Genomic DNA, 25,583 nt, shown 5'->3' with positions numbered 1-25,583 from the left:
TTCTTTTAGTTTTATACCCTGGGCTCAGCGTTATCCCCATGTCACCAATTTGACTTCTTTTTTCCTTTGAGTCATTTTGTAAATTATGAGTACTGTTATGGGTTTTTATGTTGTATTTCACTGGTCTACCTGATTCCACTGTAAGCATTAAGATTTAACCTAAATTTGTATAGTTTTGTAAAGGAAGAAGTTCCCTGATTAGAGTACTTTGAGACCTTCTCAGTATCTCCTTTATTTTATTAAATAAGATTCTACCAAGGAATTATCTGAAGGAAAGGATGTAACAAAGTTGGAACTTTTCTAACCAGTTTTCATCCTCATGCTCACTGCTTTATACTAGGCAACCACAATGACAGAATTCTTTTTAAGAAAATTATACAGGAAACAAAAACAATATTTTGATCATACGCATTTTCATTACAAACATTTTTTTTGTTCTTTCTTGTTTACTTTTTTATTTTTGTTTTCATGAAGCCAATTGAACACAATAGTGTGGGTTCTGCACACACTGGAGCTGAAAATACTAAAAGTAGCTTTTATTCTTGTTTCCAAATGCATTTAGAAAGAGAGATTTTAAGGCATTTTATAAATATTAAGTTTTCAGGGTAATTGGGATTTCTGAAGTTTCATAGGCCTGTACTTTGAAGAATTTAGCAGTGATAAAGTACCACTAAACAAGAGGTTATATAAAGATGTTTTTTCCCCAAACCTGCCATGACTTATTTTATAAATATTCAGCATTCATGCAATAAATACTTATTGGCTACCTACTATATGCCAAGCACTGTGCTAGGTGATGGGACTACCATAGCAGATAAGACAGTGTGATAAGTCCTGTGATATACAGCTAAAGGCAAGTACGAAGGACTTCATAAGAAGGAATCCTAATGGGGAACAACAGGAAGGCTTATCCAAGTATCTGAATTGAGACCTTGAGTGACGAGTAGTAGTTAATAAGACGCGAGTATGTGCACACGTGTGAATCCGTGTGTCTCTCTGTCTATTTAAAATTGCCTTCCTTTTAATTAATTGATTAATTAATTTATTTATTTATTTAGGCTGCATCGGGTCTTAGTTGCGGCATGCGGGATCTTTCATTGCAGTGGGTGGGCTCTTTGTTGCAGCATGCGGGCTTCTCTCCAGTTGTGGCACGTGGGCGCCAGAGCATGTGGGCTCTGTAGTTGTGGTGTGCGGGCTTAGTTGCCCCGCAGCATGTGGGATCTTAGTTCCCCAACCAGGGATCGAACCCACATTCTCTGCATTGGAAGGTGGATTCTTAACCACTGGACCACCAGGGAAGTCCCTCTTCCTGTCTTTTGAAGAGCAGAAAGTGACATGGGGCCCTCAAAGGAAAGGGAGAAAGGAAAAGAGAAAGAATTCAGCCAAGTGACTCAGCGTTGCTGTGCACCTGAAGCTGTCACAACATTGTTAATCAGCTATACTCCAATATAAAATAAGAAGTTAAAAAAACCTGAGAGATACTGTCAATACTTTATGCCTGATAATATCAAATATTTATATGAAATGGGCAAATACCTAGAAAAAAATCTTACTTTAAAAAAAAAAAAAAAAAGAATTCAGTACCAGGCAGATGCAAAGGCAGGCCTGGAATTAATGTAACATATTAGGTCACATATCATTATATCTTTTTAGAACAATGTTCAGCTTTTTGTTAATAAGTAGTCATATCAAAATACAATCCAACCTTGTAAAATAGAAAATAAGATGATTTGCTTTCAATGAGTAAGAGTGGTGGATTCTTACTTATGCAATTAATTTAGAAATGCCTTTTTAAAAATCTCTTACTTGCTTATACAAATAATAAATAAACATTAACTGTTCTTTGAAAAATTTTCAGACTCTGGCACTTCCCACATAATTCAGTTCTTCCCTTCTCTGTGTCAAGACATAATCACTATTAACATTTTGGTGAATATTTCTCTAAATGTCTTTTTTATATCATTAGTTATATTTAGTTATGGTGGCAGTAGAAGTAGTAACAGTACCAAAAAAAAGGGTCAGCCTGTCCTCCTCATTTGCTACTTGAATTTTCATTTAATAATATATACTTTCACGTCAGTATATACATAGATCTATCTTTTTGTTTAAGAGTTATAAAGTATTCCAGTGTATAAGTATTCACAAATTATTTAACTGGTTTCTATTTGTGGAACATTTAGGTTGCTTGTTTTAAAACTTTGCTGGAGTGAGTATCTTTATGAACTCCGAGTAGAAAATAGTCTTATTTCAAAATTTTTCATTGACCTACACCCTCATCCTTTGCACCTTTATCATCATATTGTCATTTGTTGCTGTTGCTAAAATAGAGGAATGTGTAAAATTAATAATTTATCTACTTTATTTATAATCATGCTAATGATTTTTATAGATTTTAAATATTTATATGTCAACCATTATTTCATTAACAGATGAATTTAAAGGTCATTCTTTACTACAAGCAGCCAGAGAAGCAGACCTAGCGAAAGTTAAAAAAACACTTGCTTTGGAAATCATTAATTTCAAACAACCACAGTCTCATGAAACTGCACTGGTAAGATCCTATTGTTAATCCATTCCTTGGGTCTGTAATGGTAGTGTAAATGCAGAATACGATTTTCATTTCAGAAACATTAAGGTAACTTTAGTATCTGAAGTGCCAGGAATTTGCATTTTAATATTGGTTGCATTGATTTTTAAATTTGGTTAGGGAGATAATTGCTTTCATGGATGAGAGAATAGACATTTGCTCAACCTTAATCTGAAAATTATTTTTACTTTTGTCTTTACCCAACCATATTATAACAAATGTACTTTTGTGGCCAGTGCTCTCATGAAATACAAGATGTGATTTTTCTCTATAGAATCTTCTTTTTCTTGTGGTTGCTAGATAAATACTGTATTTGCTTTCTATCAACGATTAAATTATTTTCAAAGATACTTGCATCATCATTTTGAGCAATTGTAGTCAAAGAATTGTTACATTCATTATAGAAAAATGGTATCGTTAGGAATTTTTTTGTTCTAGACTGTACAAAATTTTAAAACTATTCATGTTTTTTCTTCTACTGTACTTTGAGAAAGATTGTTCTAGTTTCCTTGTCATTGACCACATTAAGTTTCAGGTATAGGGCTGGTTGGATTATACCTGAATTCAGAATTTAAGCATGAGTGATGCTTCTATCACAGACCTCTAAATATGCTTCAGTTAACATTCTTTATATCTGGCACGAAAGGGTCAAACTCTAGGCAGTACCTGCTAAAAACAACATTATAAGAGTTACCAAACCAAAATAGGCCAACTGTATGTATACTCAGAATATGGCTGTCATGCTGGGGTTTAGATACATTCAAGCTACACAGCATTTCTGCCAGGAGACACTCAAAGCCACAGAATGAACCTGACCTGCTTTTTTAGAGTGTTCATTCTGTTCATTAGTATGTAGTTTTCTTACTTTTTCAGTTTTAATACAAACATGAATATAAAATGAAGTTGAATATAAAAGTTGTATAAATAGAGGGTAAGACATAAAATTTCTGAGAATACTTCTCCCTCTAAGCTCCTTCAAGTCTGTTACCTTCTTACCTGTCCCTGGGCATATGGACTTATTCTCCTGTAGTGCTAGGAGTACCTCTGGGAAAGAGCTTGAGAAATATTGATTTATGTGGCTGACAGCCTACTGAAGGATTGAGTAATTCAGTTATAGATTTCTGTAGCTTTGGAGAGGCAGTATTCTGATACCTTCAAGTAAATATATACTGAATAATTACTTATTGGCTGAAGGGAAAGAAATGAAGTCTCTTACTGCTCAACTGAGAGCATAATTTCACCTTGGTTTAAAGGCTTATGTTTTATACTCCCAGTGTATTTAGGAGGAATTTTGATCATCTCCATAATGTTAAAATACATGTTTTGAGATAACAGTGTTTTAAATAGTCAGCAGGTGCTATTCAATTCAGAAATCTATTTTTACATAGAAATTTATTTTATTAACTTGGTTTTCTTTACTTTACAGCACTGTGCTGTGGCCTCCCTGCATCCCAAACGCAAACAAGTGACAGAATTGTTACTTAGAAAAGGAGCAAATGTTAATGAAAAAAATAAAGAGTAAGTGCAGTTGCAGAAGGAGTTGCTCAGTTCTTAAAGGGAAAGTGTGGTACAAGTTTGGACATTACCTTTTCCTTTCCTCCTCTCCATAGTTTCATGACGCCCCTGCACGTTGCAGCAGAAAGGGCCCACAATGATGTCATGGAAGTTCTGCATAAACATGGAGCAAAGGTAAGGCTCATGCCTGAGATAAGGTGCCAACCTTGGCATTGAGTAGCTAGCTGCACTTAAGACTATTCCTATTCTCTCTGATTCTCCCGAAGAAATTAATCTTATAAAGGACTGTTAGCATGTATTTGAATTCATAGATTCTCCTTTAAAGCTGATTTAAATCTTGTTACTAATAGAGATAATTACCTGTGTTTTATATTGTACTTTACTATCATTCTTCTATAAAGCAATAAAGGTGGCTATGGTCTTATCATTTGAAATACATTTCAACTTTATATTGTTTCACCTTAATATTGGAATTGATGTATTTTGGTAGTCAACATCAATTACGGTTTATCAGAAAGTAATTTATGTAAATGATAGGTAAAATATTGCTACCTATTTTAAAGAACATTTGTTCCTTCAAACTGGTAATGATAATAATTTTCTCAAATAACCTTAATATAAAGAAATAAAATTTTAATAACCATTTTTATTGGCATTGTCTGAGTGACATTATCTGTAACTCCATGACTCCATAAATTGCTTGAGGAAAATTTGCTTGAAGGGAAGCAAACTGGTTGTTTTTCGGAGGTACTTGAACTTGCAGATTTTTAAATCCTTAAGAGTGAATACTTTAAAGCAGGAGTCCCCAAAGTAGGGTGCAGACACTCTATGGAAGATGAGCCATTGGGTGTAGGAAAAAAATATTAGAATTTTGATTTATTAAAATAGTAATTTATTTACAAATGAAAAAGTTAAGATCTACAGTAAGTCCCCTACATACAAACAAGTTCTGTTCCGAGAGCATGTTCATAAGTCTAATTTGTTCTTAAGTCTAACAAAGTTAGCCTAGGTACCCAACTAACACAATCGGCTGTATGGTGCTGTACTGTAATAGGTTTATAATCCTTTTCACACAAGTAACACATAAAAAACAAACATAAAAAATAAAACATTTTTAATCTTACAGTACAGTACCTTGAAAAGTACAGTAGTTCAGTACAACAGCTGGCGCCTCTTAGCAGTACCAGCTACATCACCACTGCTTTTTATGCCTGCTTCCAGACATCCTGGGCTTGAAATAATGATACTGTACCACTGTACTCTATACAGTACTGTAAAGTATACAAAAGCAGAACCACTTGTAGAGGATGCATTCATGTAAAAATGTATGCCAGACATGTGAACTAACTTACATGATTGGACATGGGAACGCACGTTCGCATCTTTGAAAGTTTGCAACTTGAAGGTTTATATGTAGGGGACTTACTGTACTAATATTTCATACACAGATTGATGCTGGCACTCTCATTATGTCCATGTGTCAGCCTGTCTGAGTCTTGTCAGAGCCCAAGGTGTTTCGTGAGGAAGAACACGAGTCGTGTGTGGGGGGATTGACCGTGGCACACTCACTCGTCTGCTCACTTTCAGCACTTTGTGACACATTGCACTTTACATGAGTAGATTTATGGATATTATCCTAAATGGTAGAATCTTGATAAATATCGTTGTTGAAAATCAGAGGGAATGACCATGACAATCTTATAGCATAAAAAGTTTATCTGGCTATTTTATGAATCAGGATTTTCGGGTTGACATACTTAGTTGTTGTGCCTTTTTTTTTTTTTTTAATGAAAATAAGGAAGTTCAAAATTTGCTGATAGTTCTATGGTGACAAATGACTATTACTTGTATGTAGGTACTTTTTTTTAAAAACAGAAACATAATCAGAACCTTAAAGGTGAAAGTTATATATTTTAGAGTGAATGAGAAAGTGACTGCTCTTTAAAAGGAACTTTAACAAATGAAGAGGACATTTTGAAAATAGATTTTTAGAAAATATCCACTGTTTTGTGATTTTGTTGCCAAAAAATGATGTGTATTTATCACCCATCTGTCATATCTATATAATTTAAAAACTGGGCAACAGGATTTTCTAACCTGTTTTAAAGTTCTTGTTTTGTTTTAAAATTTGTGTTCAGGTAGTTTTTGAACCTACTAAAAATATTTTAATGCAACACCTCATAATAAGTTTGCAAGAATCAAGAAAAATGCAATTTTACTAGCAGAATTCAGTTAAAACCTTAGCATAATTAGTAAATTACATTAAAAAATAAACATTGTGATTTAGAAAGCTTTGCTAATAATGCATTTTTTCCAGTGGCACTACATATCTATGTGAAATCTTTTTAGCTAATCTAGCTAATGGGACCAACTATTGAAAATGAACTTAGAATCAGACCCTCAAATCTACAACATAATTTTTATAAGATTTTTTTAAGTTTCTTTTAATTGAGCCAAATGATATTTTGTACGACTAATAATTTAAAATTTTTTTTAATTTTTAATTGTTTCACCTCTTTCCCATCCTTTGTAATTTTTTTGTATAAATTTTATATATATTTATTATGTATTAGTGTAGCCCTGCTTGGTTATAATTTACAAATGTACATAAATGTATATTGAGACGGTTCTTAAAACATTTTTTTATTCCTAAGGTGCATGATCCTTGCTTTAAAAGGACGGTTGATGTTTTTAATTGAACAGGATGAGCTGGAATGAAAGGAACAGAGTTCTACAGATTTATTACCTATTTTCAGGGTATAACTACTGCACTGTTACATAAATAATGTCTTGTTGTTCTGTCGAACAAAATAATAAGCTAAGTAGGCTTTCTGCTACACTTAAGAGCATGGTATGTTTATCATTTACCTATTTTTAAAAATACCTTATGGCATTTATAATGTTCTTGAATAACCATTAATAATGCCCTTCATTTTGGGAAAGTATCTCTTTGTTGTCTCCCACGAGTCATTTTATTTCCTGAAGGTTCAGTGAGAAATAACATTATTTTATATAACCTATCCTAGTCAGCATTACTCTAGGTCTGTGGTTCTAAATCTTTTTTCTGCCCTTCATGTTCACAGTACATTCTCATCAATGATGTCACAATTTATCAGTGGGTCATGTATAATTTTAACCACCCTGCTAGTGATGTAGAATGCCTTTTATACTAGTATATCCCTAGTCCTTCCACTTCAGTTCAACAAAATTGAGAATTCCTGTGACTAGGCACTTTAAATGGGAAAAAAAGTCATATTTAATCAGGGTTAGGAACCAATAGATACAAATTTCCATCCTCCCCTTCACTCATTTCCTGGTTCCAAGGCAAACTGCTATCCCTCAGGGCTAGTTTATCTGGTGGCTAATGCATTAGTAAAAGCTCACTATAAAGACCCAACTTAGCTACTGTTGGGCCCTAATGTTTGCTTGCCTAGTGTTCTTTCTGGGCAACTTGTGGTTCCAATTTGATGTTTGAATGACTCATTGTTTCCATTTGATTCTAAAAGCACCTTCTGAACAAGTAGCCCCACTCCCAAATTAGGATTCAGCCCTCTTAGGCTGCTTCTACCATTCTGCTGTCTTCCCCTCCTCATGATGAACCTAGTTCTCAAGCTAAGACTACTAAATCAGAAAAGGCAGAGAATTTGGTAGGGAGATCTAATACCATTAACTAACTTGTCTTACTTAGACAAATAGAACTTAGTAATATTTATATAAGCCAAAGCATTCTTTTGTGTAAAACTTGGTAATAAATACAAAGTACAGGTTCACTCTGCAAGTTAAGCATATTGTGTATGTAACATAGACAGATACAGTTTTCAGTTTAGAATCTTCCACTTTCTAGTTTTATGACTGTGAACTTAATTCCTCTGAACCTCAGTTGACTCATTGGTAATATGTGGGTATTAATACCTCCCCTACAAGGATGTTTTTTTGGTTTGTTTTTTTGGTAAAAATTGAATGAGCTTATATATATATGTATGTTGTATAGTACCTGGCACACAAACAATACTTTGATTGCTAGTAAGTATAAGCATTGTATTTTTTTCTATATTTGTCTTTTCAAACTTATATACTATATATTTCCTTTAATTATCTACATTTTATTTAAGAGATGTATATAATCCCTTTATCATTTGTTTTGATCCAGTAGCTCAACATTGAGTTGTAAAATGATAAAGATTGTGAGCTGGATACTGTGGGAAATAGTTTGGAAGTTAAAGCGGTTACCAAACTTGAAGCTAATCCTGAACCAATTTAGTGGCATCAGTAATGAAAAAGGAAGAGAAAGACGAAAGCCATTTGGAAAGACTAATTGGGTGCTGGAATAGACTTAGAAAATGGTGGTAGTTGGAAATGAATTGGGTGCTGGAATAAACTTAGAAAGTGGTGGTACAATTAAGGAAGTAAGAAAGCTAGAAAGAAATACTGGCGTCCTATGTCTTGGTAATGATTTTGTACTTGGAGTTAATATGATAGAGGGACATTAAATAAAACTAGTGGTTGGAAATACAGCACTAGAGTATGAAAGAGAGCTTAGGATTAGAAAAATCTATTGGGAAGCCATTGACATAGTGATCATACATTGTGGGAATGAGGAAGGTTCCTGGAAGAGAATATGGAGAGATGAGTTGAGAGTCAAGGAATAACCTTTGAGAATTACTCATGTTTGTGGAACAGTAGTGGGAAGAGGAACTGAAAGGCTTATCATGGTGTCTGTTGAGTGCAACGGAGTGTGAAGAAGGAACAGGTGATTAGTGCTGCAGAGAGAAACCAAGGTAGACAATCCATTTAACTTGGCAATTTTCACATAAGGGCCTTGGTAGCTTTTGAAGGAGGTGTTCCAAAGATATAGAGGTAGAAAATTGTGTTAGTTAGGGTCTTGGCAATAAAAAGCACACTCAGAGTGGGTAATTTGAGGAAAGTTTAATAAAGGAGTTATATACAAAGGTGTGGGCAAGGTTTAGGAAATCAACAAAGGATGAGGTAGTACCAGCAGCAAGTGGGAGCTATCATCATCCTGGGCCTGAAGGGGCAAGGAACAGGGGAGCTATATAGAGCAGGCCACCTGACAGCATCCGTAGCCTTTGATAAAGGCTATATCTAATCCATACTCCTCACTCTTCTCCTTCCCACCAGTCCCCTTGCCATTACTTCCCACTGGCCAAATACAGCGAAAAGTTAAAGACCACAAGAGCCCATTGATGTGATCCATACACGTGATTTTCCCAGGACCCAGAGCAGGGTGGAGGGTGGATGTGGGTCCAGGGAGGCAAGCAGGCAATATTTAGCAAAAGGACAGAAAACAAATGACTCTTAAGGAAAGGATGGTTATAAGAAAATGGGGTTATTAACCAACTTATTTGAGAAATCCACTTTTATAGGAGTAAACTTCTGTATCTTAAAAAATTAATAATTATCTCTACCAACCCCTGCTTCGCAAGATTACTGTAAGGCCTAAATGGGAAAGACATGAAGATTTTATCCTTTTTTCTTTATTATTGTTAATGTACCCTGGCATTCTGCATTCTGTTGCTACTGCCTTGTTTGCTATCATTATTAAGTACAACCTAAGCCCCAATTGCATACGGTATTATTAATACAGCAGACACAAAAGGTTTAATTCAGAAGTGCGTTTTTTATACATGAAAGCACTGCTATTTTGTCATTAGTGAGCATCTGTTAAATGTGTGAAACATGAAAACTTTTTTTGATGTTCGTATGTCTTAATTTGACAGATTTATTTATAATGTGTGTAAGAAGAAATTGTATCAATAGTCATTGGCATTAAATGGGCTTATTTCTCATATTGAGAGTGATCAAGACCTTTGCTCACTTTGGAGAAATGTGTTAGCTTATTTTAAGGATTTTATTAATGCTCTTCTAGAGGTGGATTGATAAGCAGATTCTATTAGGCCAAAGGTGTTAAAGTGCTTTTAAAGGTATAGATCCAAAGTAGCTTTTATAGTTCAAATAATATCTGAAGTTTGATCATATCAAAATAAAGTCCAAAGGGGCCAGTGTCTCAGAGACATTTTAGTTACTGTTCAGTTAGATTGACTGAATCTAGATTAGACATAAGTAGAAATCTGTTTTACACTTATTTATATACATGCCTGCTTATTACTTCTATGAGATAACCATGTGGTTAATCCCAAAGAAATAATCTGCAGGAATTCTAGCTGAGATTCGCAAAAGGCTGGAACAAGTTTCGAAACTGTTACCTTGGCTGCCATTCTCTCTCTGTGTCTGTCTCTTTTTCTCTTTCTGAGATTGTGTGGCTTTCTTTTCTCTGCTGGTCTTTGTTCATCTGCTTCATTCTTCTTTTTATAGACTGTATTTTTCTGTTTTACTTCTCTGTGGCCCAAATATGGTCTTTTCAGCCCCTACTTTATAAGCCTTTGGCTTAAAAATATACCATCTGCAGCTGCCATCTCTCCCAAGTCTCAGGGATGAGAAAGGGAGCGTATGAATAAGACTTCAGTTTGTTTAGCACAACCATGGGATTGGCACCTCGAGTCTAATCAGCTGTGCTCTCTGCAACTTATTTCTCTGACAGTTAGGGCATGTGGGCAAGGTAAGTACCCCTTTAAGAAAGCAAAGAAAGTATGCACCATTATAATATAATATACCTCTTTTCAGAGAACTTGATTGTTCCTTTTAAAATTCCATGTGAATATTGAAGGTTTACAAATAATAATACTCAAGTTTGGCTAGTAAACATTAATCTAGTTTCATGTTTCTCAAATTTAACTTTTCTCAAATTAAAATTTAACTTCTTAGACAGATTCCATACTCTGGTGGGTTCATAACACATTAAAGGATTAAAAACCTATTAGAGTAAAATATTGATTACTGTAGCAGAATTCTAGCTAAGAATTGAATTTTTGCTTATTTTATTTATTTCATTCCTCACAGGAGATACCTTTAACTGTGTATATCCCACTGTGGATAACAATGGCCTGTAAATATCTGTAAAAACGTAAATTATACTTTTATTATAGATAAAGTGAATAAGTTTTTTTCAATATTAAACAATTCTATCAACACAGGCATTTAACTTTTTTCCCTCCAGATTTCTAGAGAAAGAAGAAATGCATGGTTTTTGGTTAGAGAATAGTTTGATAGTCTCTAATGTTTGTTCAGTATACAGAGTAGTATGTTGAAAACAATATTCTTTATCATAAGAATTTACTAATTTGTCATTCTTTTGAGCCCTCCATTTACCAACCATTTTCAAACAACCGGTGTACAAGGTATTGCACTTGTTACTATGAGGTATATAGGAAGTTTGAATTTGATAAAGATTCTTATCTTAAGGGACTTAAAATCTAAAAATAGTCTTGTCTAACACAGTCTACTTGAATATCTGTTATACGGGTTGGAAAGTACAGGTAGATTGCTATTCAGAGGAGAGACCAATTACTTCTGTTAGTGGTGGCAGGCTAGGGGAAAGAATGGAGAAATTCCATGAAGAAAATAGAATTTAAGCTAGGAATGTCCAAGAATTAGATATATAGAAATAGACAAAATACAAAGAATACATTTTAAATAATGACTCAATCTGAAAAGCAAAGGAGTTTTTTAGTCAGAAGTTATGATTAGTTAGTTCAGTAGGTGGAGTAATAGGTAGTCCATGGGGGATGGTGAAAATCTGAAAAGATATGCTGGAACAAGATCTTGCTGGTCTCAGCTGGAGAGCTTTGGTTTGTTCTCATGGTACTTGGAGAGCCACTGGAAATTTTGAATAGGCAGATGGCATGAACAAATCCTGCTTCAGGAAGATAGATAACATCCTAGGAAACTACTTTCTCTTAGAAAACCAATTACAGAAATGTAGACTCAAGGTATATGTATAACAGATGGCATAATCATTTAGCAGTATTCAACAAAGTTAGCTTTTTAAGATTTTTATAAAAAGGGATGATGTCGAGTTAATGTTTCTTACCTTCAAGCTAAGAATATTACAGTATGCCTGCCACCTACCTGTTCCCTAGGTTGTAGTCTCTGTCTACCAGGGCATAGACCTGTTTCAGATTCCTGTCTTTATCCCTCTTTTGTAGGTTTTATTAATGCCTGTTAATTTTTTTTAACTATTGTTTGCTTTTAATTTCAAAGTATCCTGATTTGGGCAGAAAAAAAAATTGTCACTCTAGCTAAAATAATACAGAGACTGTTTTCAACTCTCAGATTACTCGAAATCAGGTTTAGTTTGGGATGTACACATGTTCATAGTTAACGTAAAATTATAATGTGAGCCTACATGCCTAAGTACGGAAATGTCACAGAACAATTGATGATGAATTACTAAATGAGTGATGTGGACAATGATAGCTGAAATTTAAGCGAGAGATGAACTGAGCCTCATGGTTAGCTGTTGAGACTAGGCTGTTCACACTGATTTTTGAAAGAATCCCCTTAACCATTTCCTTATGGTCTGCTTACTGGTTTCCAAAACTGTTTTTGGCATTTTTTTAATCATAATTTTATGTCCTATACATTTCAGGTCACATACCATTGTGGTTTTATATCATTTTATCAAATTATCCTCTTTAGGAAAGTCATTCTTACTATTCAAATAGAAATAAAGATACATACCTCAACTTGTTATCTCCAGATACAAAAAAAAAAGAATGTTTGTCTTTAAAACTGCCAGACATCTGTTATTCTTCTCACACCTTCTGAATTTGTATCTTAAGCCAGTTCTAACCATTAATTACCACAGTTGAGGTGTAACACATTAAATATAACATTTTTCTTATTTGAGGCAGTTTCTGTACTTTAGAGAAAACAGATCTCTTTAGTGCTGAATGCTAAGGGTCTTTGAAGACATCCTCTGTCATATCCTTGTGGTAGAGATTGGGATAGAGGAAAATAAAACTGTGTCTTAAAAAAGACTTCATCAGTCCCAACATTCCTGAATTTCTTCAGTAAGTGTGCTGGTAATTCCAAATAATACATATATATTAAGAAAGTTGTATTTATTTAAAATATGAAGAATAAATTCATGCTTCTGTATATAAAATCAATCTGTCAAATAAATTTTTTAGGTTGAAAACAAAACTCATGGACAGCAATGCATATATATAGCTGTATAACTTGAAAGTTCCTAGAAGATTCCTTGTGAGCGGCAATGTCATTTATTTGGTTAGCTCAGTTTGAATGACCATTTAGGCACTTAATTATATGTATAATACTAGACTGTATATTTGTTTTGTCTCTCTGTTTTTTTAAGAGTTTGACTCGTATATAAAGAATATTTTGAATGTTGTTGAGCCTAAGTTTTTTGCCTGAGTGAAGAATTATCACAGTGTGAGTCACAGTCATCAAAGCCAAGAGGACAAAGAACAGTGTTGTGTCAAGAGATATTCTAGCTTCTGGACTATATTCTGTACTTCAGTTGGCCCTTTTTTTTCAGTGTTTCCAGCATTGATTTTATGGATGACATGCACCGGTCATTTAATCTTTTCCTGTTATTTCTCCACCAATAGAGTGAATTATTGTCATTTACCATTTATGTAACTTACAGAATGGTGGAGATTAGAGTAATAAATCCAAACTTAGGAGAACTCCCTTTAAACAATGAGAGTTCCCTACAATTCTCTGGCATCACAACAAAATAAAATTACACTGGCTCCAATATATCACCCTTCTTCACTGTGAAACTGAACTAGAGCAGCAACACAAATCCTGCCAGGTGACTCATTTAAAAAATCGGGGGACGGGGATTGATCTCTAGTCATATCACATAGTTACTGCTGCCCTCCAGGAATAAATTTATCACACACACTTTGTACTTGTGTGCCTTGAACCACTTCAGAATATTTGGAGGAAAAAATTAGATTGCCCACTTTATAGAGAGCCCTGATTCTAACCCATGACTGACTGATAAACAAATAAAGGTAGAACCTCAAGGGTGTTGATCAAGTTAGATATGAGAGGGAGTTAGGGACTTGAGTTTTCTTTTTTCAGTTTTGAGTCAATTTAAAGATCTGTAATGACTCAAGCAGAGAGTCGATTTCCCATCCAGTAATCATTTTTCAGTAAATGTGTTCTTAAAAGTCCACATAGTAAATATTTTAGGCTTTGTGGGCCAAGAGACAAAATAGAGGATTTTATGTAGGTACTTATATAGCCATTTAAAATGTAACCATTTAAAAATGTAAAAACCATTCTTAGCTTGCAGGCCACACAAAACCAGTAGGTTGGAGCTGACCCGCAGATCAAAGCTTGCCAAGTCCTTCCGTAGAGCTCCGTTTTGTTCAGATAGAGAAGCTTGAGGGTCTGAGACAGCTCTGATGATCTCATCTCGTCCTTACTAGTGCCTGGTAAAGGCATGGGCCCACAAACCATCTCTGGCCCCAACCATAAGGAGAGGTTCGCTGAGAAAGCTTTCTTCTCTTTTAAAATAGATGTCGGCAACTTCCCTTTTGGCCTTGGGTAAGACTGCCTGGCACTGGTGGAGTGCGGCTGCCACAGTCATCTTATGACCTGAGACGGGAAAGCCCGGAGCCCTGAGACCAGGGAATTGGAGAAATTTCTGACATTTGCTTCTAGAGAGGAATAATTCTTCTTCACTAAAACCCCTATAGAATATCTGTTTAATATTTCCCTATTATTGATTGTCGTTCTTTCTAAGTGGGTTATACAAAGTCTCACCAAATTTTTCTAGTTTCTTTTTTTTATTAAGTTTTTTTTTTTTTTTTGATGTGGACCATTCTTTAAGAGTCTTTATTGAATTTGTTACAGTATTGCTTCTGTTTTATGTTTTGGTTTTTTGGCCACGAGGCATGTGGGATCTTAGCTCCCTGACCAGGGATTGAACCTGCACCCCCTGCATTGGAAGGCGAAGTCTTAACCGCTGGACCCCCAGGGAAGTCCCTCTAGTTTCTTTATTCTACTTATTTCCATGGAATGAGTGCTTCTATTACATTATTCGCTGATACTTTTCTATGACTTCTTGTAGTGCTTCAGCCTTGTTGTCTGATGAAGCACTCCATGGATATTCTTCTGTTGCTATGAAACTATTTAGAATTTGAGGGAAGAATTATTTCATAAAGAAAAATATATACATTTACTAAAGCAAAGAATTTTGTGTTACACTGGTCTCTCCTGTACTTTAGGGTAGAGGGAAGAGTTACATTTAAGGTTAAGTCATAGTCTCTGCTTTTAAATAGCTTACAGTTTACATGTAGCATCTAATATTAGCACGTGCTTAGTAAATGGTAGTTGCATCCCTTCCTTATATTAGTGAGTAGTGATTTATGCTCAGTATTTCACTCCATGAGTGCATGTCCCAGAATGAGTAAGAGGCGGAAGAAGTGAATCTGCAGTGTTCTATATTGTGCTCAGTTCCACCATGCATATTAATAGAGAGAACCGCTTCTTACACATAGTGTGTTGTTAATGTTTAAAAATACTGTCTGTACTTTATCTGGTGTTCAGTTGATCTGCTTAGACACTGGAAGTGAAACTGGCTGGTGTTGGATTTACTGAGAAACTTTACATCTGTCTCTACCATCGCATTGCTGAGGTATCTTTAAGGATAATCTTGACCAAAGGCAAATTTTACCTTTCACGATGACTTTAGAAACTAACACCTTCAGAAAATGGGGCTCCAGGGTAATCTAATAAAGCTGGAGCATAGCAGGCCTATCAGATTATGAAGAAAAAATATAGTGGGAAGAGAGGTAGGAGAGGTGGTGTAAAAGTAAATGACAGATGGTCTTCAATGACACGCTGAGGGATTCAAGTTTATGTGAAGGCACTGAAGAGTCACTGAGTTTGGGGTGAGGAATAACTTGGTAAGATCTGTATCTCAGAGTAGTAGTTCTGAAACCATGTTCCCATGATTTAATGAGCTGGATTATGGATTTCCATCACTATAATTGAATAATTTAGTGGGTGTCTTATCCAATTTCTAGAAAAATGTTAATGATTAGAATGTTCTTAAAGTTTTTCTCCTGTGATGAGGACATAACAGAAATATTCACAGAAAAATTCAAGAAGTTTAGTTTGACCACTTGTGTTTTCCATTAGTACACGCTAATGGCTGTGCTTTTATGTTGTTTATGTATAAACAGTCATTTTTCTGCTGGCAAATGTGATATAATTAAATTTGTCAGCATTTCATGGTGAATCTTGTGCACACCATTAAGAATTTATTGGCTCTCTCTTGTGAGAACACCAGAATCACAACTAGCTGCTGAACAGTCATTGACAGGAAGATGCTGGAACTCACCAAAAAGGATACCCCAAATACAAAGAGAAAGGAGAAGCCACAATGAGACGGTAGGAGGGGCACAATCACAGTAAAATCAAATCCCGTAACTGCTGGGTGGGTGACTCACAGACTGGAGAACACTTATACCACAGAAGTCCACCCACTGGAGTGAAGGTTCTGAGCCCTATGTCCGGCTTCCCAACCTGGGGGTCTGGCAAGAGGAGGAGGAATTCCTAGAGAATCAGACTTTGAAGGCTAGTGGGATTTGATTGCAGGACTTCAACAGGGCTGGGGGAAACAGAGACTCCACTCTTGGAGGGCACACACAAAGTAGTGTGGGCATCGGGACCCAGGGGAAGGAGCAGTGACCCCAGGGGAAACTGAACCAGACCTACCTGCTGTTGGAGGGTCTCCCACAGAGGTAGGGGGTGGCTGTGGCTCACCGTGGGGACAAGGACACTGGCAGCAGAAGTTCTGAGAAGTACTCCTTGACAGGAGCTCTCCCAGAATCCACCATTAGCCCCACCAAAGAGCCTAGGTAGGCTCCAGTGTTGGGTTCCCTCAGGCCAAAAACCAACAGGGAGGGAAAGCCAGCCCCACCCATCAGCAGTCAAGCAGATTAAAGTTTTACTGAGCTCTGCCCACCAGAGCAACAGCCAGCTCTACCCAGCACCAGTCCCTCCCATCAGGAAACCTGCACAAGCCTCTTAGAAGGAACACTCCCAAACTCATTCTGTGAGGCCACCATTACCCTGATACCAAAACCAGACAGAGATACTACAAAAAAAGAAAATTACAGACAAATATCACTCATGAATATAGATGCAAAAATCCTCAACAAAATACTAGCAAACAGAATCCAACAACACATTAAAAGGATCATACACCATGATCAAGTGGGATTTATCCCAGAGATGCAAAGATTCTTCAGTATATGCAAATCAATCAATGTGATACACCATATTAATAAACTGAAGAATAAAAACCATATGATCATCTCAATAGATGCAGAAAAAGCTTTTGACACAATTCAACACCCATTTATGATAAAAACTCTCCAGAAAGTGGCCATAGAGGGAACCTACTGCAACATAATAAAGGCCATATATGACAGACCCACAGCAAACATCATTCTCAGTTGTGAAAAACTGAAAGCATTTCCTCTAAGATCAGGAACAAGACAAGGATGTCCACTCTCACCAATATTATTCAACATAGTTTTGGAAGCCCTAGCCATCAGAGAAGAAAATCAAGAAAAAGAAGTAAAAGGAATACATATTGGAAAAGAAGAAGTAAATCTGTCACTGTTTGCAGATGACATGATACTATACAGAGAGAATCCTAAAGATGCCACCAGAAAACTACTAGAGCTATTCAATGAATTTGGTAAAGTTGCAGGATACAAAATTAATGCACAGAAATCTCTTGCATTCCTATACACTAATGGTGAAAAATCTGAAAGAGAAATTAAGGAAACACTCCCATTTACCATTGCAACAAAAAGAATAAAATACCTAGGAATAAACTTACCTAGGGAGACAAAAGACGTGTATGCAGAAAACTATAAGACACTGCTGAAAGAAGTTAAACATGATACCAACAGATGGAGAGATATACCATGTTCTTGGATTGGAAGAATCAATACTGTGAAAATGACTATACTACCCAAAGCAATCTACAGATTCAATGCAATCCCTATCAAATTACCAATGGCATTTTTTACGGAACTAGAACAAAAAGTCTTAAAATTTGTATGGAGACACAAAAGACCCCAAATAGCCAAAGCAGTCCTGAGGGAAAACAACGGAGCTGGAGGAATCAGACTCCCTGACTTCAGACTATACTACAGTGTTACAGTAATCAAGACAATATGGTGCTGGCACAAAAACAGAAAAGTAGGTCAATGGAACAAGATAGAAAGCCCAGAGATAAACCCACACACCTATGGTCAACTAATCTATGACAAAGGAGGCAAGGATATGCAATGGAGAAAAGGCAGTCTCTTCAATAAGTGGTGCTGGGAAAACTGGACAGCTACATGTAAAAGAATGAAATTGGAACACTCCCTAACACCATACACAAAAATAAACTCAAAATGGGTTAGAGACCTAAATGTTAGACTGGACACTATAAAACTCTCAGAGGAAAACATAGGAAGAACGCTCTTTGACATAAATCACAGCAAGATCTTTTTTGATCCACCTCCTAGAGTAATGGAAATAAAAACAAAAATAAACAAATGTGACCTAATGAAACTTGAAAGCTTTTGCACTGCAAAGGAGACCATAAACAAGACGAAAAGACAACCCTCAGAATGGGAGAAAATATTTGCAAACGAATCAACAGACAAAGGATTAATATCCAAAATTTATAAACAGCTCATGCAGCTCAATATTAAAAAAACAAACAACCCAATCCAAAAATGGGCAGAAGACCTAAATAGACATTTCTCCAAAGGAGACATACAGATGGCCATGAAGCACATGAAAAGCTGCTCAATATCACTAATTATTAGAGAAATGCAAATCAAAACTACGAGTATCACCTCACACCAGTTAGAACGGGCATCATCAGAAAATCTACAAACAACAAATGCTGGAGAGGGTGTGGAGAAAAGGGAACCCTCTTGCACTGTTGGTGGGAATGTAAATTGATACAGCCACTATGGAGAACAGTATGGAGGTTCCTTAAAAAACTAAAAATAGAATTACCATATGATCTAGCAATCCCACTACTGGGCATATACCCAGAGAAAACCATAATTCAAAAAGACACATGCACCCCAGTGTTCGTTGCAGCACTGTTTACAATAGCCAGGTCATGGAATCAACCTAAATGCCCATCGACAGATGAATAGATAAAGAAGATGTGGTACATATATACAATGGTATATTACTCAGCCATAAAAAGGAACAAAATTGTGTCATTTTTTGAGACGTGGATGCATCTAGAGACTGTCATACAAAGTGAAGTAAGTCAGAAAGAAAAACAAATATCGTATATTAACGCATGTATGTGGAACCTAGAAAAATGGTACAGATGAACCGGTTTGCAGGACAGAAGTTGAGACAGATGTAGAGAACAAACGTATGGACACCAAGGCGGGAAAGCTGCGGGGGGTGAGAGGTGTGATGAATTGGGCGATTGTGATTGACATGTATACACTGATGTGTATAAAATTGATGACTAATAAGAACCTGCTGTATAAAAAAATAAATAAAATTTAAAAAAAAAAGAAATTATTCGAACCCTTGCCTGAAGTGTCACAGCCTTACAACAATGAAAAACTGGAGACAGGGAGACTGTCTTAAATCCTTTCTTTTCTTAATCTTGTGTTTGGTGGGGGTACCCAAGTGTTTTGAATAACCAACCAGCATATATTTGAGAATTTACTATGTACCATTAACGGGAGCTTTCTAAAGGACCCAGAAAACCTATACAATACTTTCCATATTTCAGTAACCTTAGTTTTACTTGGTAAACAAACACTATCCCTGTGTTCTAATTTATAAAATAGTGCTGAATTGACATAGGTGTTCAGAAAGGAAGTAATCAGCAAGGCTTCAAGTAATCAAGGAAGATTTCTTAGAAAAGGTGAGACTTGCACTGGATCTCATAATCCAGAAAGGCAGAGCAAAGGGCTTCTCTGAAAGAAGCAACATGTACAATGAACATGGACTTTGGTCTGAGTGGAATAGAGTCTTTACTGGGGTATCCTAGAAAACAGGTTAGGACTAGGTAGTTTTGATCAAATTATAAACATGATTCCAAAGTTTAACATTGTCTTAACAGTCTTAAAATTATTCTTCCTTTATAATTCTTCAAAGTTTTAAAAATGGAACCTTTGAATCTTCAAATCAGGTTTTTGGTTAAATGTGTAATTCAATTAGGGCATTCTATCAAAATCATTTACTAAAATTAGAAAAGAAATGTAATTAATTACTTTGACTATCTTTGCTTACTTACTCTGTTGTCTTTATATTCCGGGAACAAGTTTGGTAGAACTCATTCATCCAAAAGTATTTACTGTGCATCTTCGACATGGCAGGCAGTGAACATCGGGCAAGAGTCCCAGCCCTCAGGGACCTTACAGAGACCCCTAGTTGTGAGGAGAGTGGCAGGGAGTGGAGGACGGACAGGAAGACAGTCGTTCAGGGAGAGGATGGGTATGTTAGAATTTTCAATAAGGTGGTCAGAGAAAGACAACTAAGAAGATGGTATTTCTTAGAATCAGTAAGCGAGAATTAATAATGAATAGTCTGTGGTATTTTTCAAAAAGCTTTGACAGTTGATTTTTCTCATAATTTATTCGCTAGGGTGTAAAAGGGAACAAAAATAGCTGCTCGATCTCATGTGCCCACCCAATGATTTTTCAGATGAATGCACTGGACACCCTTGGTCAGACTGCTTTGCATAGAGCTGCCCTTGCCGGTCACCTGCAGACCTGCCGCCTGCTACTGAGTTACGGCTCTGATCCCTCCATCATCTCTTTACAAGGCTTTACAGCAGCACAGATGGGGAACGAAGCAGTGCAGCAGATTCTGAGTGGTAAGTTCAAATAGATAGACATTGCATTCTATTCTTCCTCTTCCATGTCTGTCCACTGATAAACTCTTTCCACAGACAAACTTTGTGCCCATTGTTTTAAGTGGCTCTTTGGAGTATTTTCTTTGCCTGAATATTTTTCCTGCCTTTCCTTGCTTGCAGTTTAGCCTGTGGCTCTGCCCATCCGCCTATTTTGGTGGGGTTGAGGTAGGTGTCATGAAGAGAGGCAACCATTTTCTTTAATTTTTTTAGTGTTAAGTTGGAAACCTGACTTATGGGTGTTATGATCAAAGGTTACTTAAAACTCCTATAAACAGTGTGGAATTACGGTTGCTCCGAAATCTATCAAATAGGGAAAATTACAAATCGTTCATATGGTAATGATCTTATAATTAATTGTTCTTACATGTGTTATATTCTGCTTTCTGTAATTCTTAACTTCATTGTACTATTATGATATTATCTTGTCTTTCCTGGTTTAAATATAATTATAAAATCTTACTGAGTGTTACAGTGCCTACCTAGTACAGTGCTATATACTTTAAGTATCTCGTTTATTGAGGGCGATCAAACATAAAACTGTTACAAAAATAGATACTAGTTTCCAAAGCCCCCAAATCAGAGGAAATAACACGGTCTGCCTACTGAAAAATGAATAAGAAGTTACAAAAGAAATTTAATATAATTGACTCTTCTTTCTCATTCTTTTAATTTTTTCCGTGGATTATGTCTGCTGTAGAATGACCTAACAAACTGAAAGAGTAAAATGGAGTAGGCTACAGGCAAGGAATCAGAAGCCTGCTGCTTTCCCTACGTATGATGCAGTAGTTCTTTTCTTCATCAGACGCAGCATACCCTCTTATTATGAATATTTTATAGCATCCATTTACTATCCAGAAATGAAATTCATAGATATTATGACCTAACTATACAGAGACCTTTCCAAAAATCTTTATTAAATGCCCTATCTTACTCTGTAAAACTCACTTCCCTGAATAAAGTACTTTAGAAAGAGCTGAAGTATTTCTTCTGAAATCTGAAACCTTATTATAGCATCACTTGATCTTCCCGTTTGGACACTGGGCTCAAGGGAGGTGTCTCTGGCCACAAGATATTGAAATCTTAAGCCTGGAAGAGAATTTCTGGGAAACCAACCAACGCTCACTTTATAGGTGCGAAAACTAAGCTAGTCAAATGATTTGTCCATCATCACAATAGAGCCCAGTCTAAATCCAGGTTTTCTGGACTTAAGTTCTTTTGTGTTACATGAGTGTGTGTACACATGTGCATTATAAAAGCCACACTTAATGTCCATGATCATACTTTGAGTGATAAGCATTGTTTTCTTTAAAAATCTTTTTATTTGGGCCAATGTATAATGAATTTTTGGTTTGTTTATAGTATTGGATTAATCAGAATAACTCATTTGTTAGCCTCATAACTTCTAGACTTAACAGCCTGTTTTAATTATATTCTATTTAACATTTGTATCACACCTCTTAAGACATTTTAAATTGCATTTCCCTGAAGCCATAAATGCGAATTAAACAAATTTCTGTATTTAGTAGGCCTTTATCGTACACTGATTATATTTTCTAAGGTCACTGATTTCAGGAGTATTACTTCTGTTTCATAGTGTAGAAATTGAGACCAAAAAGAAAGGCTAAACATTAAGTACTGAAAGTTGAGTGGCTTCCCTCGGTTTACATAACAGAATCTATTGCAAAGCTTCGCTCCAACACTTTGAAAGACCAATGTATCATAAAGATGTCCGTGATCTCATGGTCCTATGTTTCTCCATTCCCCTTTGCCAAGTTTTGACCATAAAATTTGAAAGACAGAGTAATTGGGATGGAGAGGATTTGTGTGTCCTAAAATTTGTTTGAATTTGGCTTATGATAAGGTGGATATAGATTGAAGTAAGACACCACAAAACCTTAAATTAGATCTTAGAAATTTCTGACACCTTAACCTCTCTCTTTCCATTCACCAAATAATTTTCCCTCCTTAGCTACTCTGTGATTCCTTGAAAACCAACAGTACCCTTTCCTTTCTTTCATGTAGAAAGTACACCTATACGCACTTCTGATGTTGACTATCGGCTCTTAGAAGCATCTAAAGCCGGAGACTTGGAAACTGTGAAGGTAAGGTAGCGCTTTAATGTCTTGGGTAGCTCTGTGGAACCTTTGCTTACCAATTCATTTTAGGCTTGTAAGTGAAACTACTCAAATCCAAACAATAAAAGGGATGAGCAGAGTAGATCCATAAACAGGAGAGATCTTTAACTGTGAAGGTTTTCCTAGTATGTGCCGTACATTAAACCACTTTCTAGTCAGTTTACTTCTGGTTATATGAATGCTCTTTTTATTTCTACTTTTATTAATTAAAATATTATTTTGGCCACTTTCATAAATTTCCAAGCTAGTTCAAGCCCAGGTAATAGTACAGTAAAGTTTGAAACAATGTTCTTGACCTTTTCCAAGAGGTTCTCACATTTGCTCTAGGAAAGCATCCTTATGATCCTGCAACCATTTGGAATTAATTATATGCAGAAGATGGATCTTCTTTTCTATGTCATTGCTTGCCAAGGAAATTGTATCAACCTTTACTTGTGGTGTAGAAACAATGATTATAGATTGAATTTTTTCAAATATAAAATTATATTCTAGTATTGAATACACCTTTTTAAAACACATACACTTCCCCTCTATAATCATTCATGTGTGGGAGAAGATAGCAGAAAGGGGTATGAGTTTTATTTTTGTTTGGGGATTGGTCTTGTAGTTTTATTTTTTATTCCTTTTTTTAAAGAAAGGCTAATTGCAAATTTGGTATTGATAATCTTACCAGCTTATTTTTTACAAACTAATCTTGCTCATTTCTTATTGTCGTTTCTTATTAAGCAAACTTGGTTTTTGTGATTTTTAGCAAACCAATTTTCGTACTCTCGATGATGTATACTGGTTGAAAATGACAGTAAATGCTTTCTAAACTCTGTTGCCTAGAAATTTTATTTTTGTTGCATTATGTGGCTACTTCCAACCTCTCTTCCATCTTACATTAACTTCTAAGTTATTTAAAGGAAAATAGTAAATTTCAGTCATAACAGCCACTAGAGAGAAATTTTAAATTTCTCTTAGATCTGAAATTATATATATTTTTTCTTAAAAATACTTTTATCATTTGAAATGTATCCTAATAAAATCTTAAAATATAAAAGCGATTAGGACTCCTTTTCTGTATCACAGCATGATAACCCCAGTGCTAGAATTGCTATATGTGCCCATTATAATTAAATTAATAGTTTATTATTTTTTTAATGTGTAGGTTTTAATTCCTACATCTTGTATGTATTAGAAACCATGCCACAGCTTCCAGGTTTCTTAAACAATCCATTCACAATAAAGGCCAAATATATTTTTATGAATAGAGTAGAAATGGCAGAAGAAAACAAAGCACAAATTAAGTGAGAATTAAGCATGGTAAACTTTTCCTTCCTTAGAGGCTTTAGAAAGCATTAGAAATTAGTTATTAGAAAAAAAGGCTGTTTGCTGAGTAAAGTATTTGAGAAGCAGGTAGGAAGGATATAAAAATTGCCTTGGCATTCAAAAAGAAATTGAAATAGAATAGAGGATAAAGAACTTCCAAATAGTAAAAAGCAAATATTTAATAAGCCGAATTGGCTTGCCTTTTGTTAGTAAAAACATAAAATAAATTGGGTTTCATTTCCTACCTCATCCCCATTTTGCCACTGTTCTCTGCAAAAGAAAAAACAAGCTAACTTAGAATATAAAGAACTAGAATAAAAGCAGCAGCAGGAAGCAGCTTCAGTCATGTAAGACACCATAGAAGGTGTTTATTGTCAATTTTTGTAGCCTTTCTTTCTAGTTTATGTATTTATTTATTTCTATTTAATTTTGTTTTTTGATTCTATAATTTATATATTAATAAAATATATAAAATTTGCCACAGACTCAGTTGTCATGAAAAGATATAACCTGGCCAGATGACAATGGCTCTTCAGATTTTAGTCTCTCCCTTATGCCCAGACTTCCTTCTGTCATATAAAAATTGTACCACCTGAAAAGCCCTGTTTTTACCCTACCAGCCCCTCCTCAGTATCTCCATAGATATCTTCCAGGTTTAGAGTTTTTATATTATAATAGCTCATTACAGTGAGCTATATATGAAAGCCCTTGCCATCATACCTGTAGCCTAGAAAATGTCACCGTTTTTCTCTGCTTTTTTAACTTAAGAATCCTTCTTTTCATTACCTCTTTTCTCATCACTTCCCTGAGTTTGGGTAATTAAGTAGGTAAGCAATGATGTAGCAAGAAGATCAAAAGATTAAGAATCAAGAAAGTGGGGTTTGAGTTTTTATTCTACCCCTTACCCACTGTATGAAAAAGGATGTCACTTAACTTCTCTGAGCCTTGGTTTATTTATCTGTAAAATGGAGATGATGATTGTTTTCACACATAGATAATCTCTCACTGAAAAAATAGGAAATTCTTTATAAATTGTTCCTCAAATATTTTTATTGTAGTCCATCTGTCACCATCAGCGATGCAACCACTCTGGCCTAACTTTGCTTCTACTGCTTTGTAAGCAAACAGTTGAGCTTGTGCTGAAATGATAATATTCAAAAGGAGAATAGGTGAAATAGAAGAGATTTGAAGGATACAGCTGAAGGAGATAAAAGGCCAGAAACTA

At 35.5% G+C, this 25,583-nt stretch overlaps 1 protein-coding gene across 2 annotated transcripts in view; it reads left to right on the top strand.

Moving 5' to 3' along the window:
• The window catches only part of TNKS (tankyrase), a 177,445-nt gene that overhangs the window by 112,503 nt on the left and 39,359 nt on the right, over positions 1-25,583 (top strand). For both annotated transcript variants that reach the window (XM_079908906.1, XM_079908907.1), the window contains 5 exons: positions 2,430-2,551; positions 4,014-4,105; positions 4,198-4,276; positions 20,702-20,873; positions 22,935-23,014. In XM_079908906.1, coding sequence (XP_079765032.1) covers positions 2,430-2,551; positions 4,014-4,105; positions 4,198-4,276; positions 20,702-20,873; positions 22,935-23,014 — 545 coding nt within the window. The remainder of the gene's footprint in view (positions 1-2,429; positions 2,552-4,013; positions 4,106-4,197; positions 4,277-20,701; positions 20,874-22,934; positions 23,015-25,583) is intronic.

This window comes from Stenella coeruleoalba (assembly GCF_951394435.1).
Source record: "Stenella coeruleoalba genome assembly, chromosome: 21".
Classification (NCBI taxonomy): domain Eukaryota; kingdom Metazoa; phylum Chordata; class Mammalia; order Artiodactyla; family Delphinidae; genus Stenella; species Stenella coeruleoalba.
The sequence above is the reverse complement of the archived record's forward strand: the minus strand, read 5'-3'. Positions and strand labels throughout refer to the sequence as shown.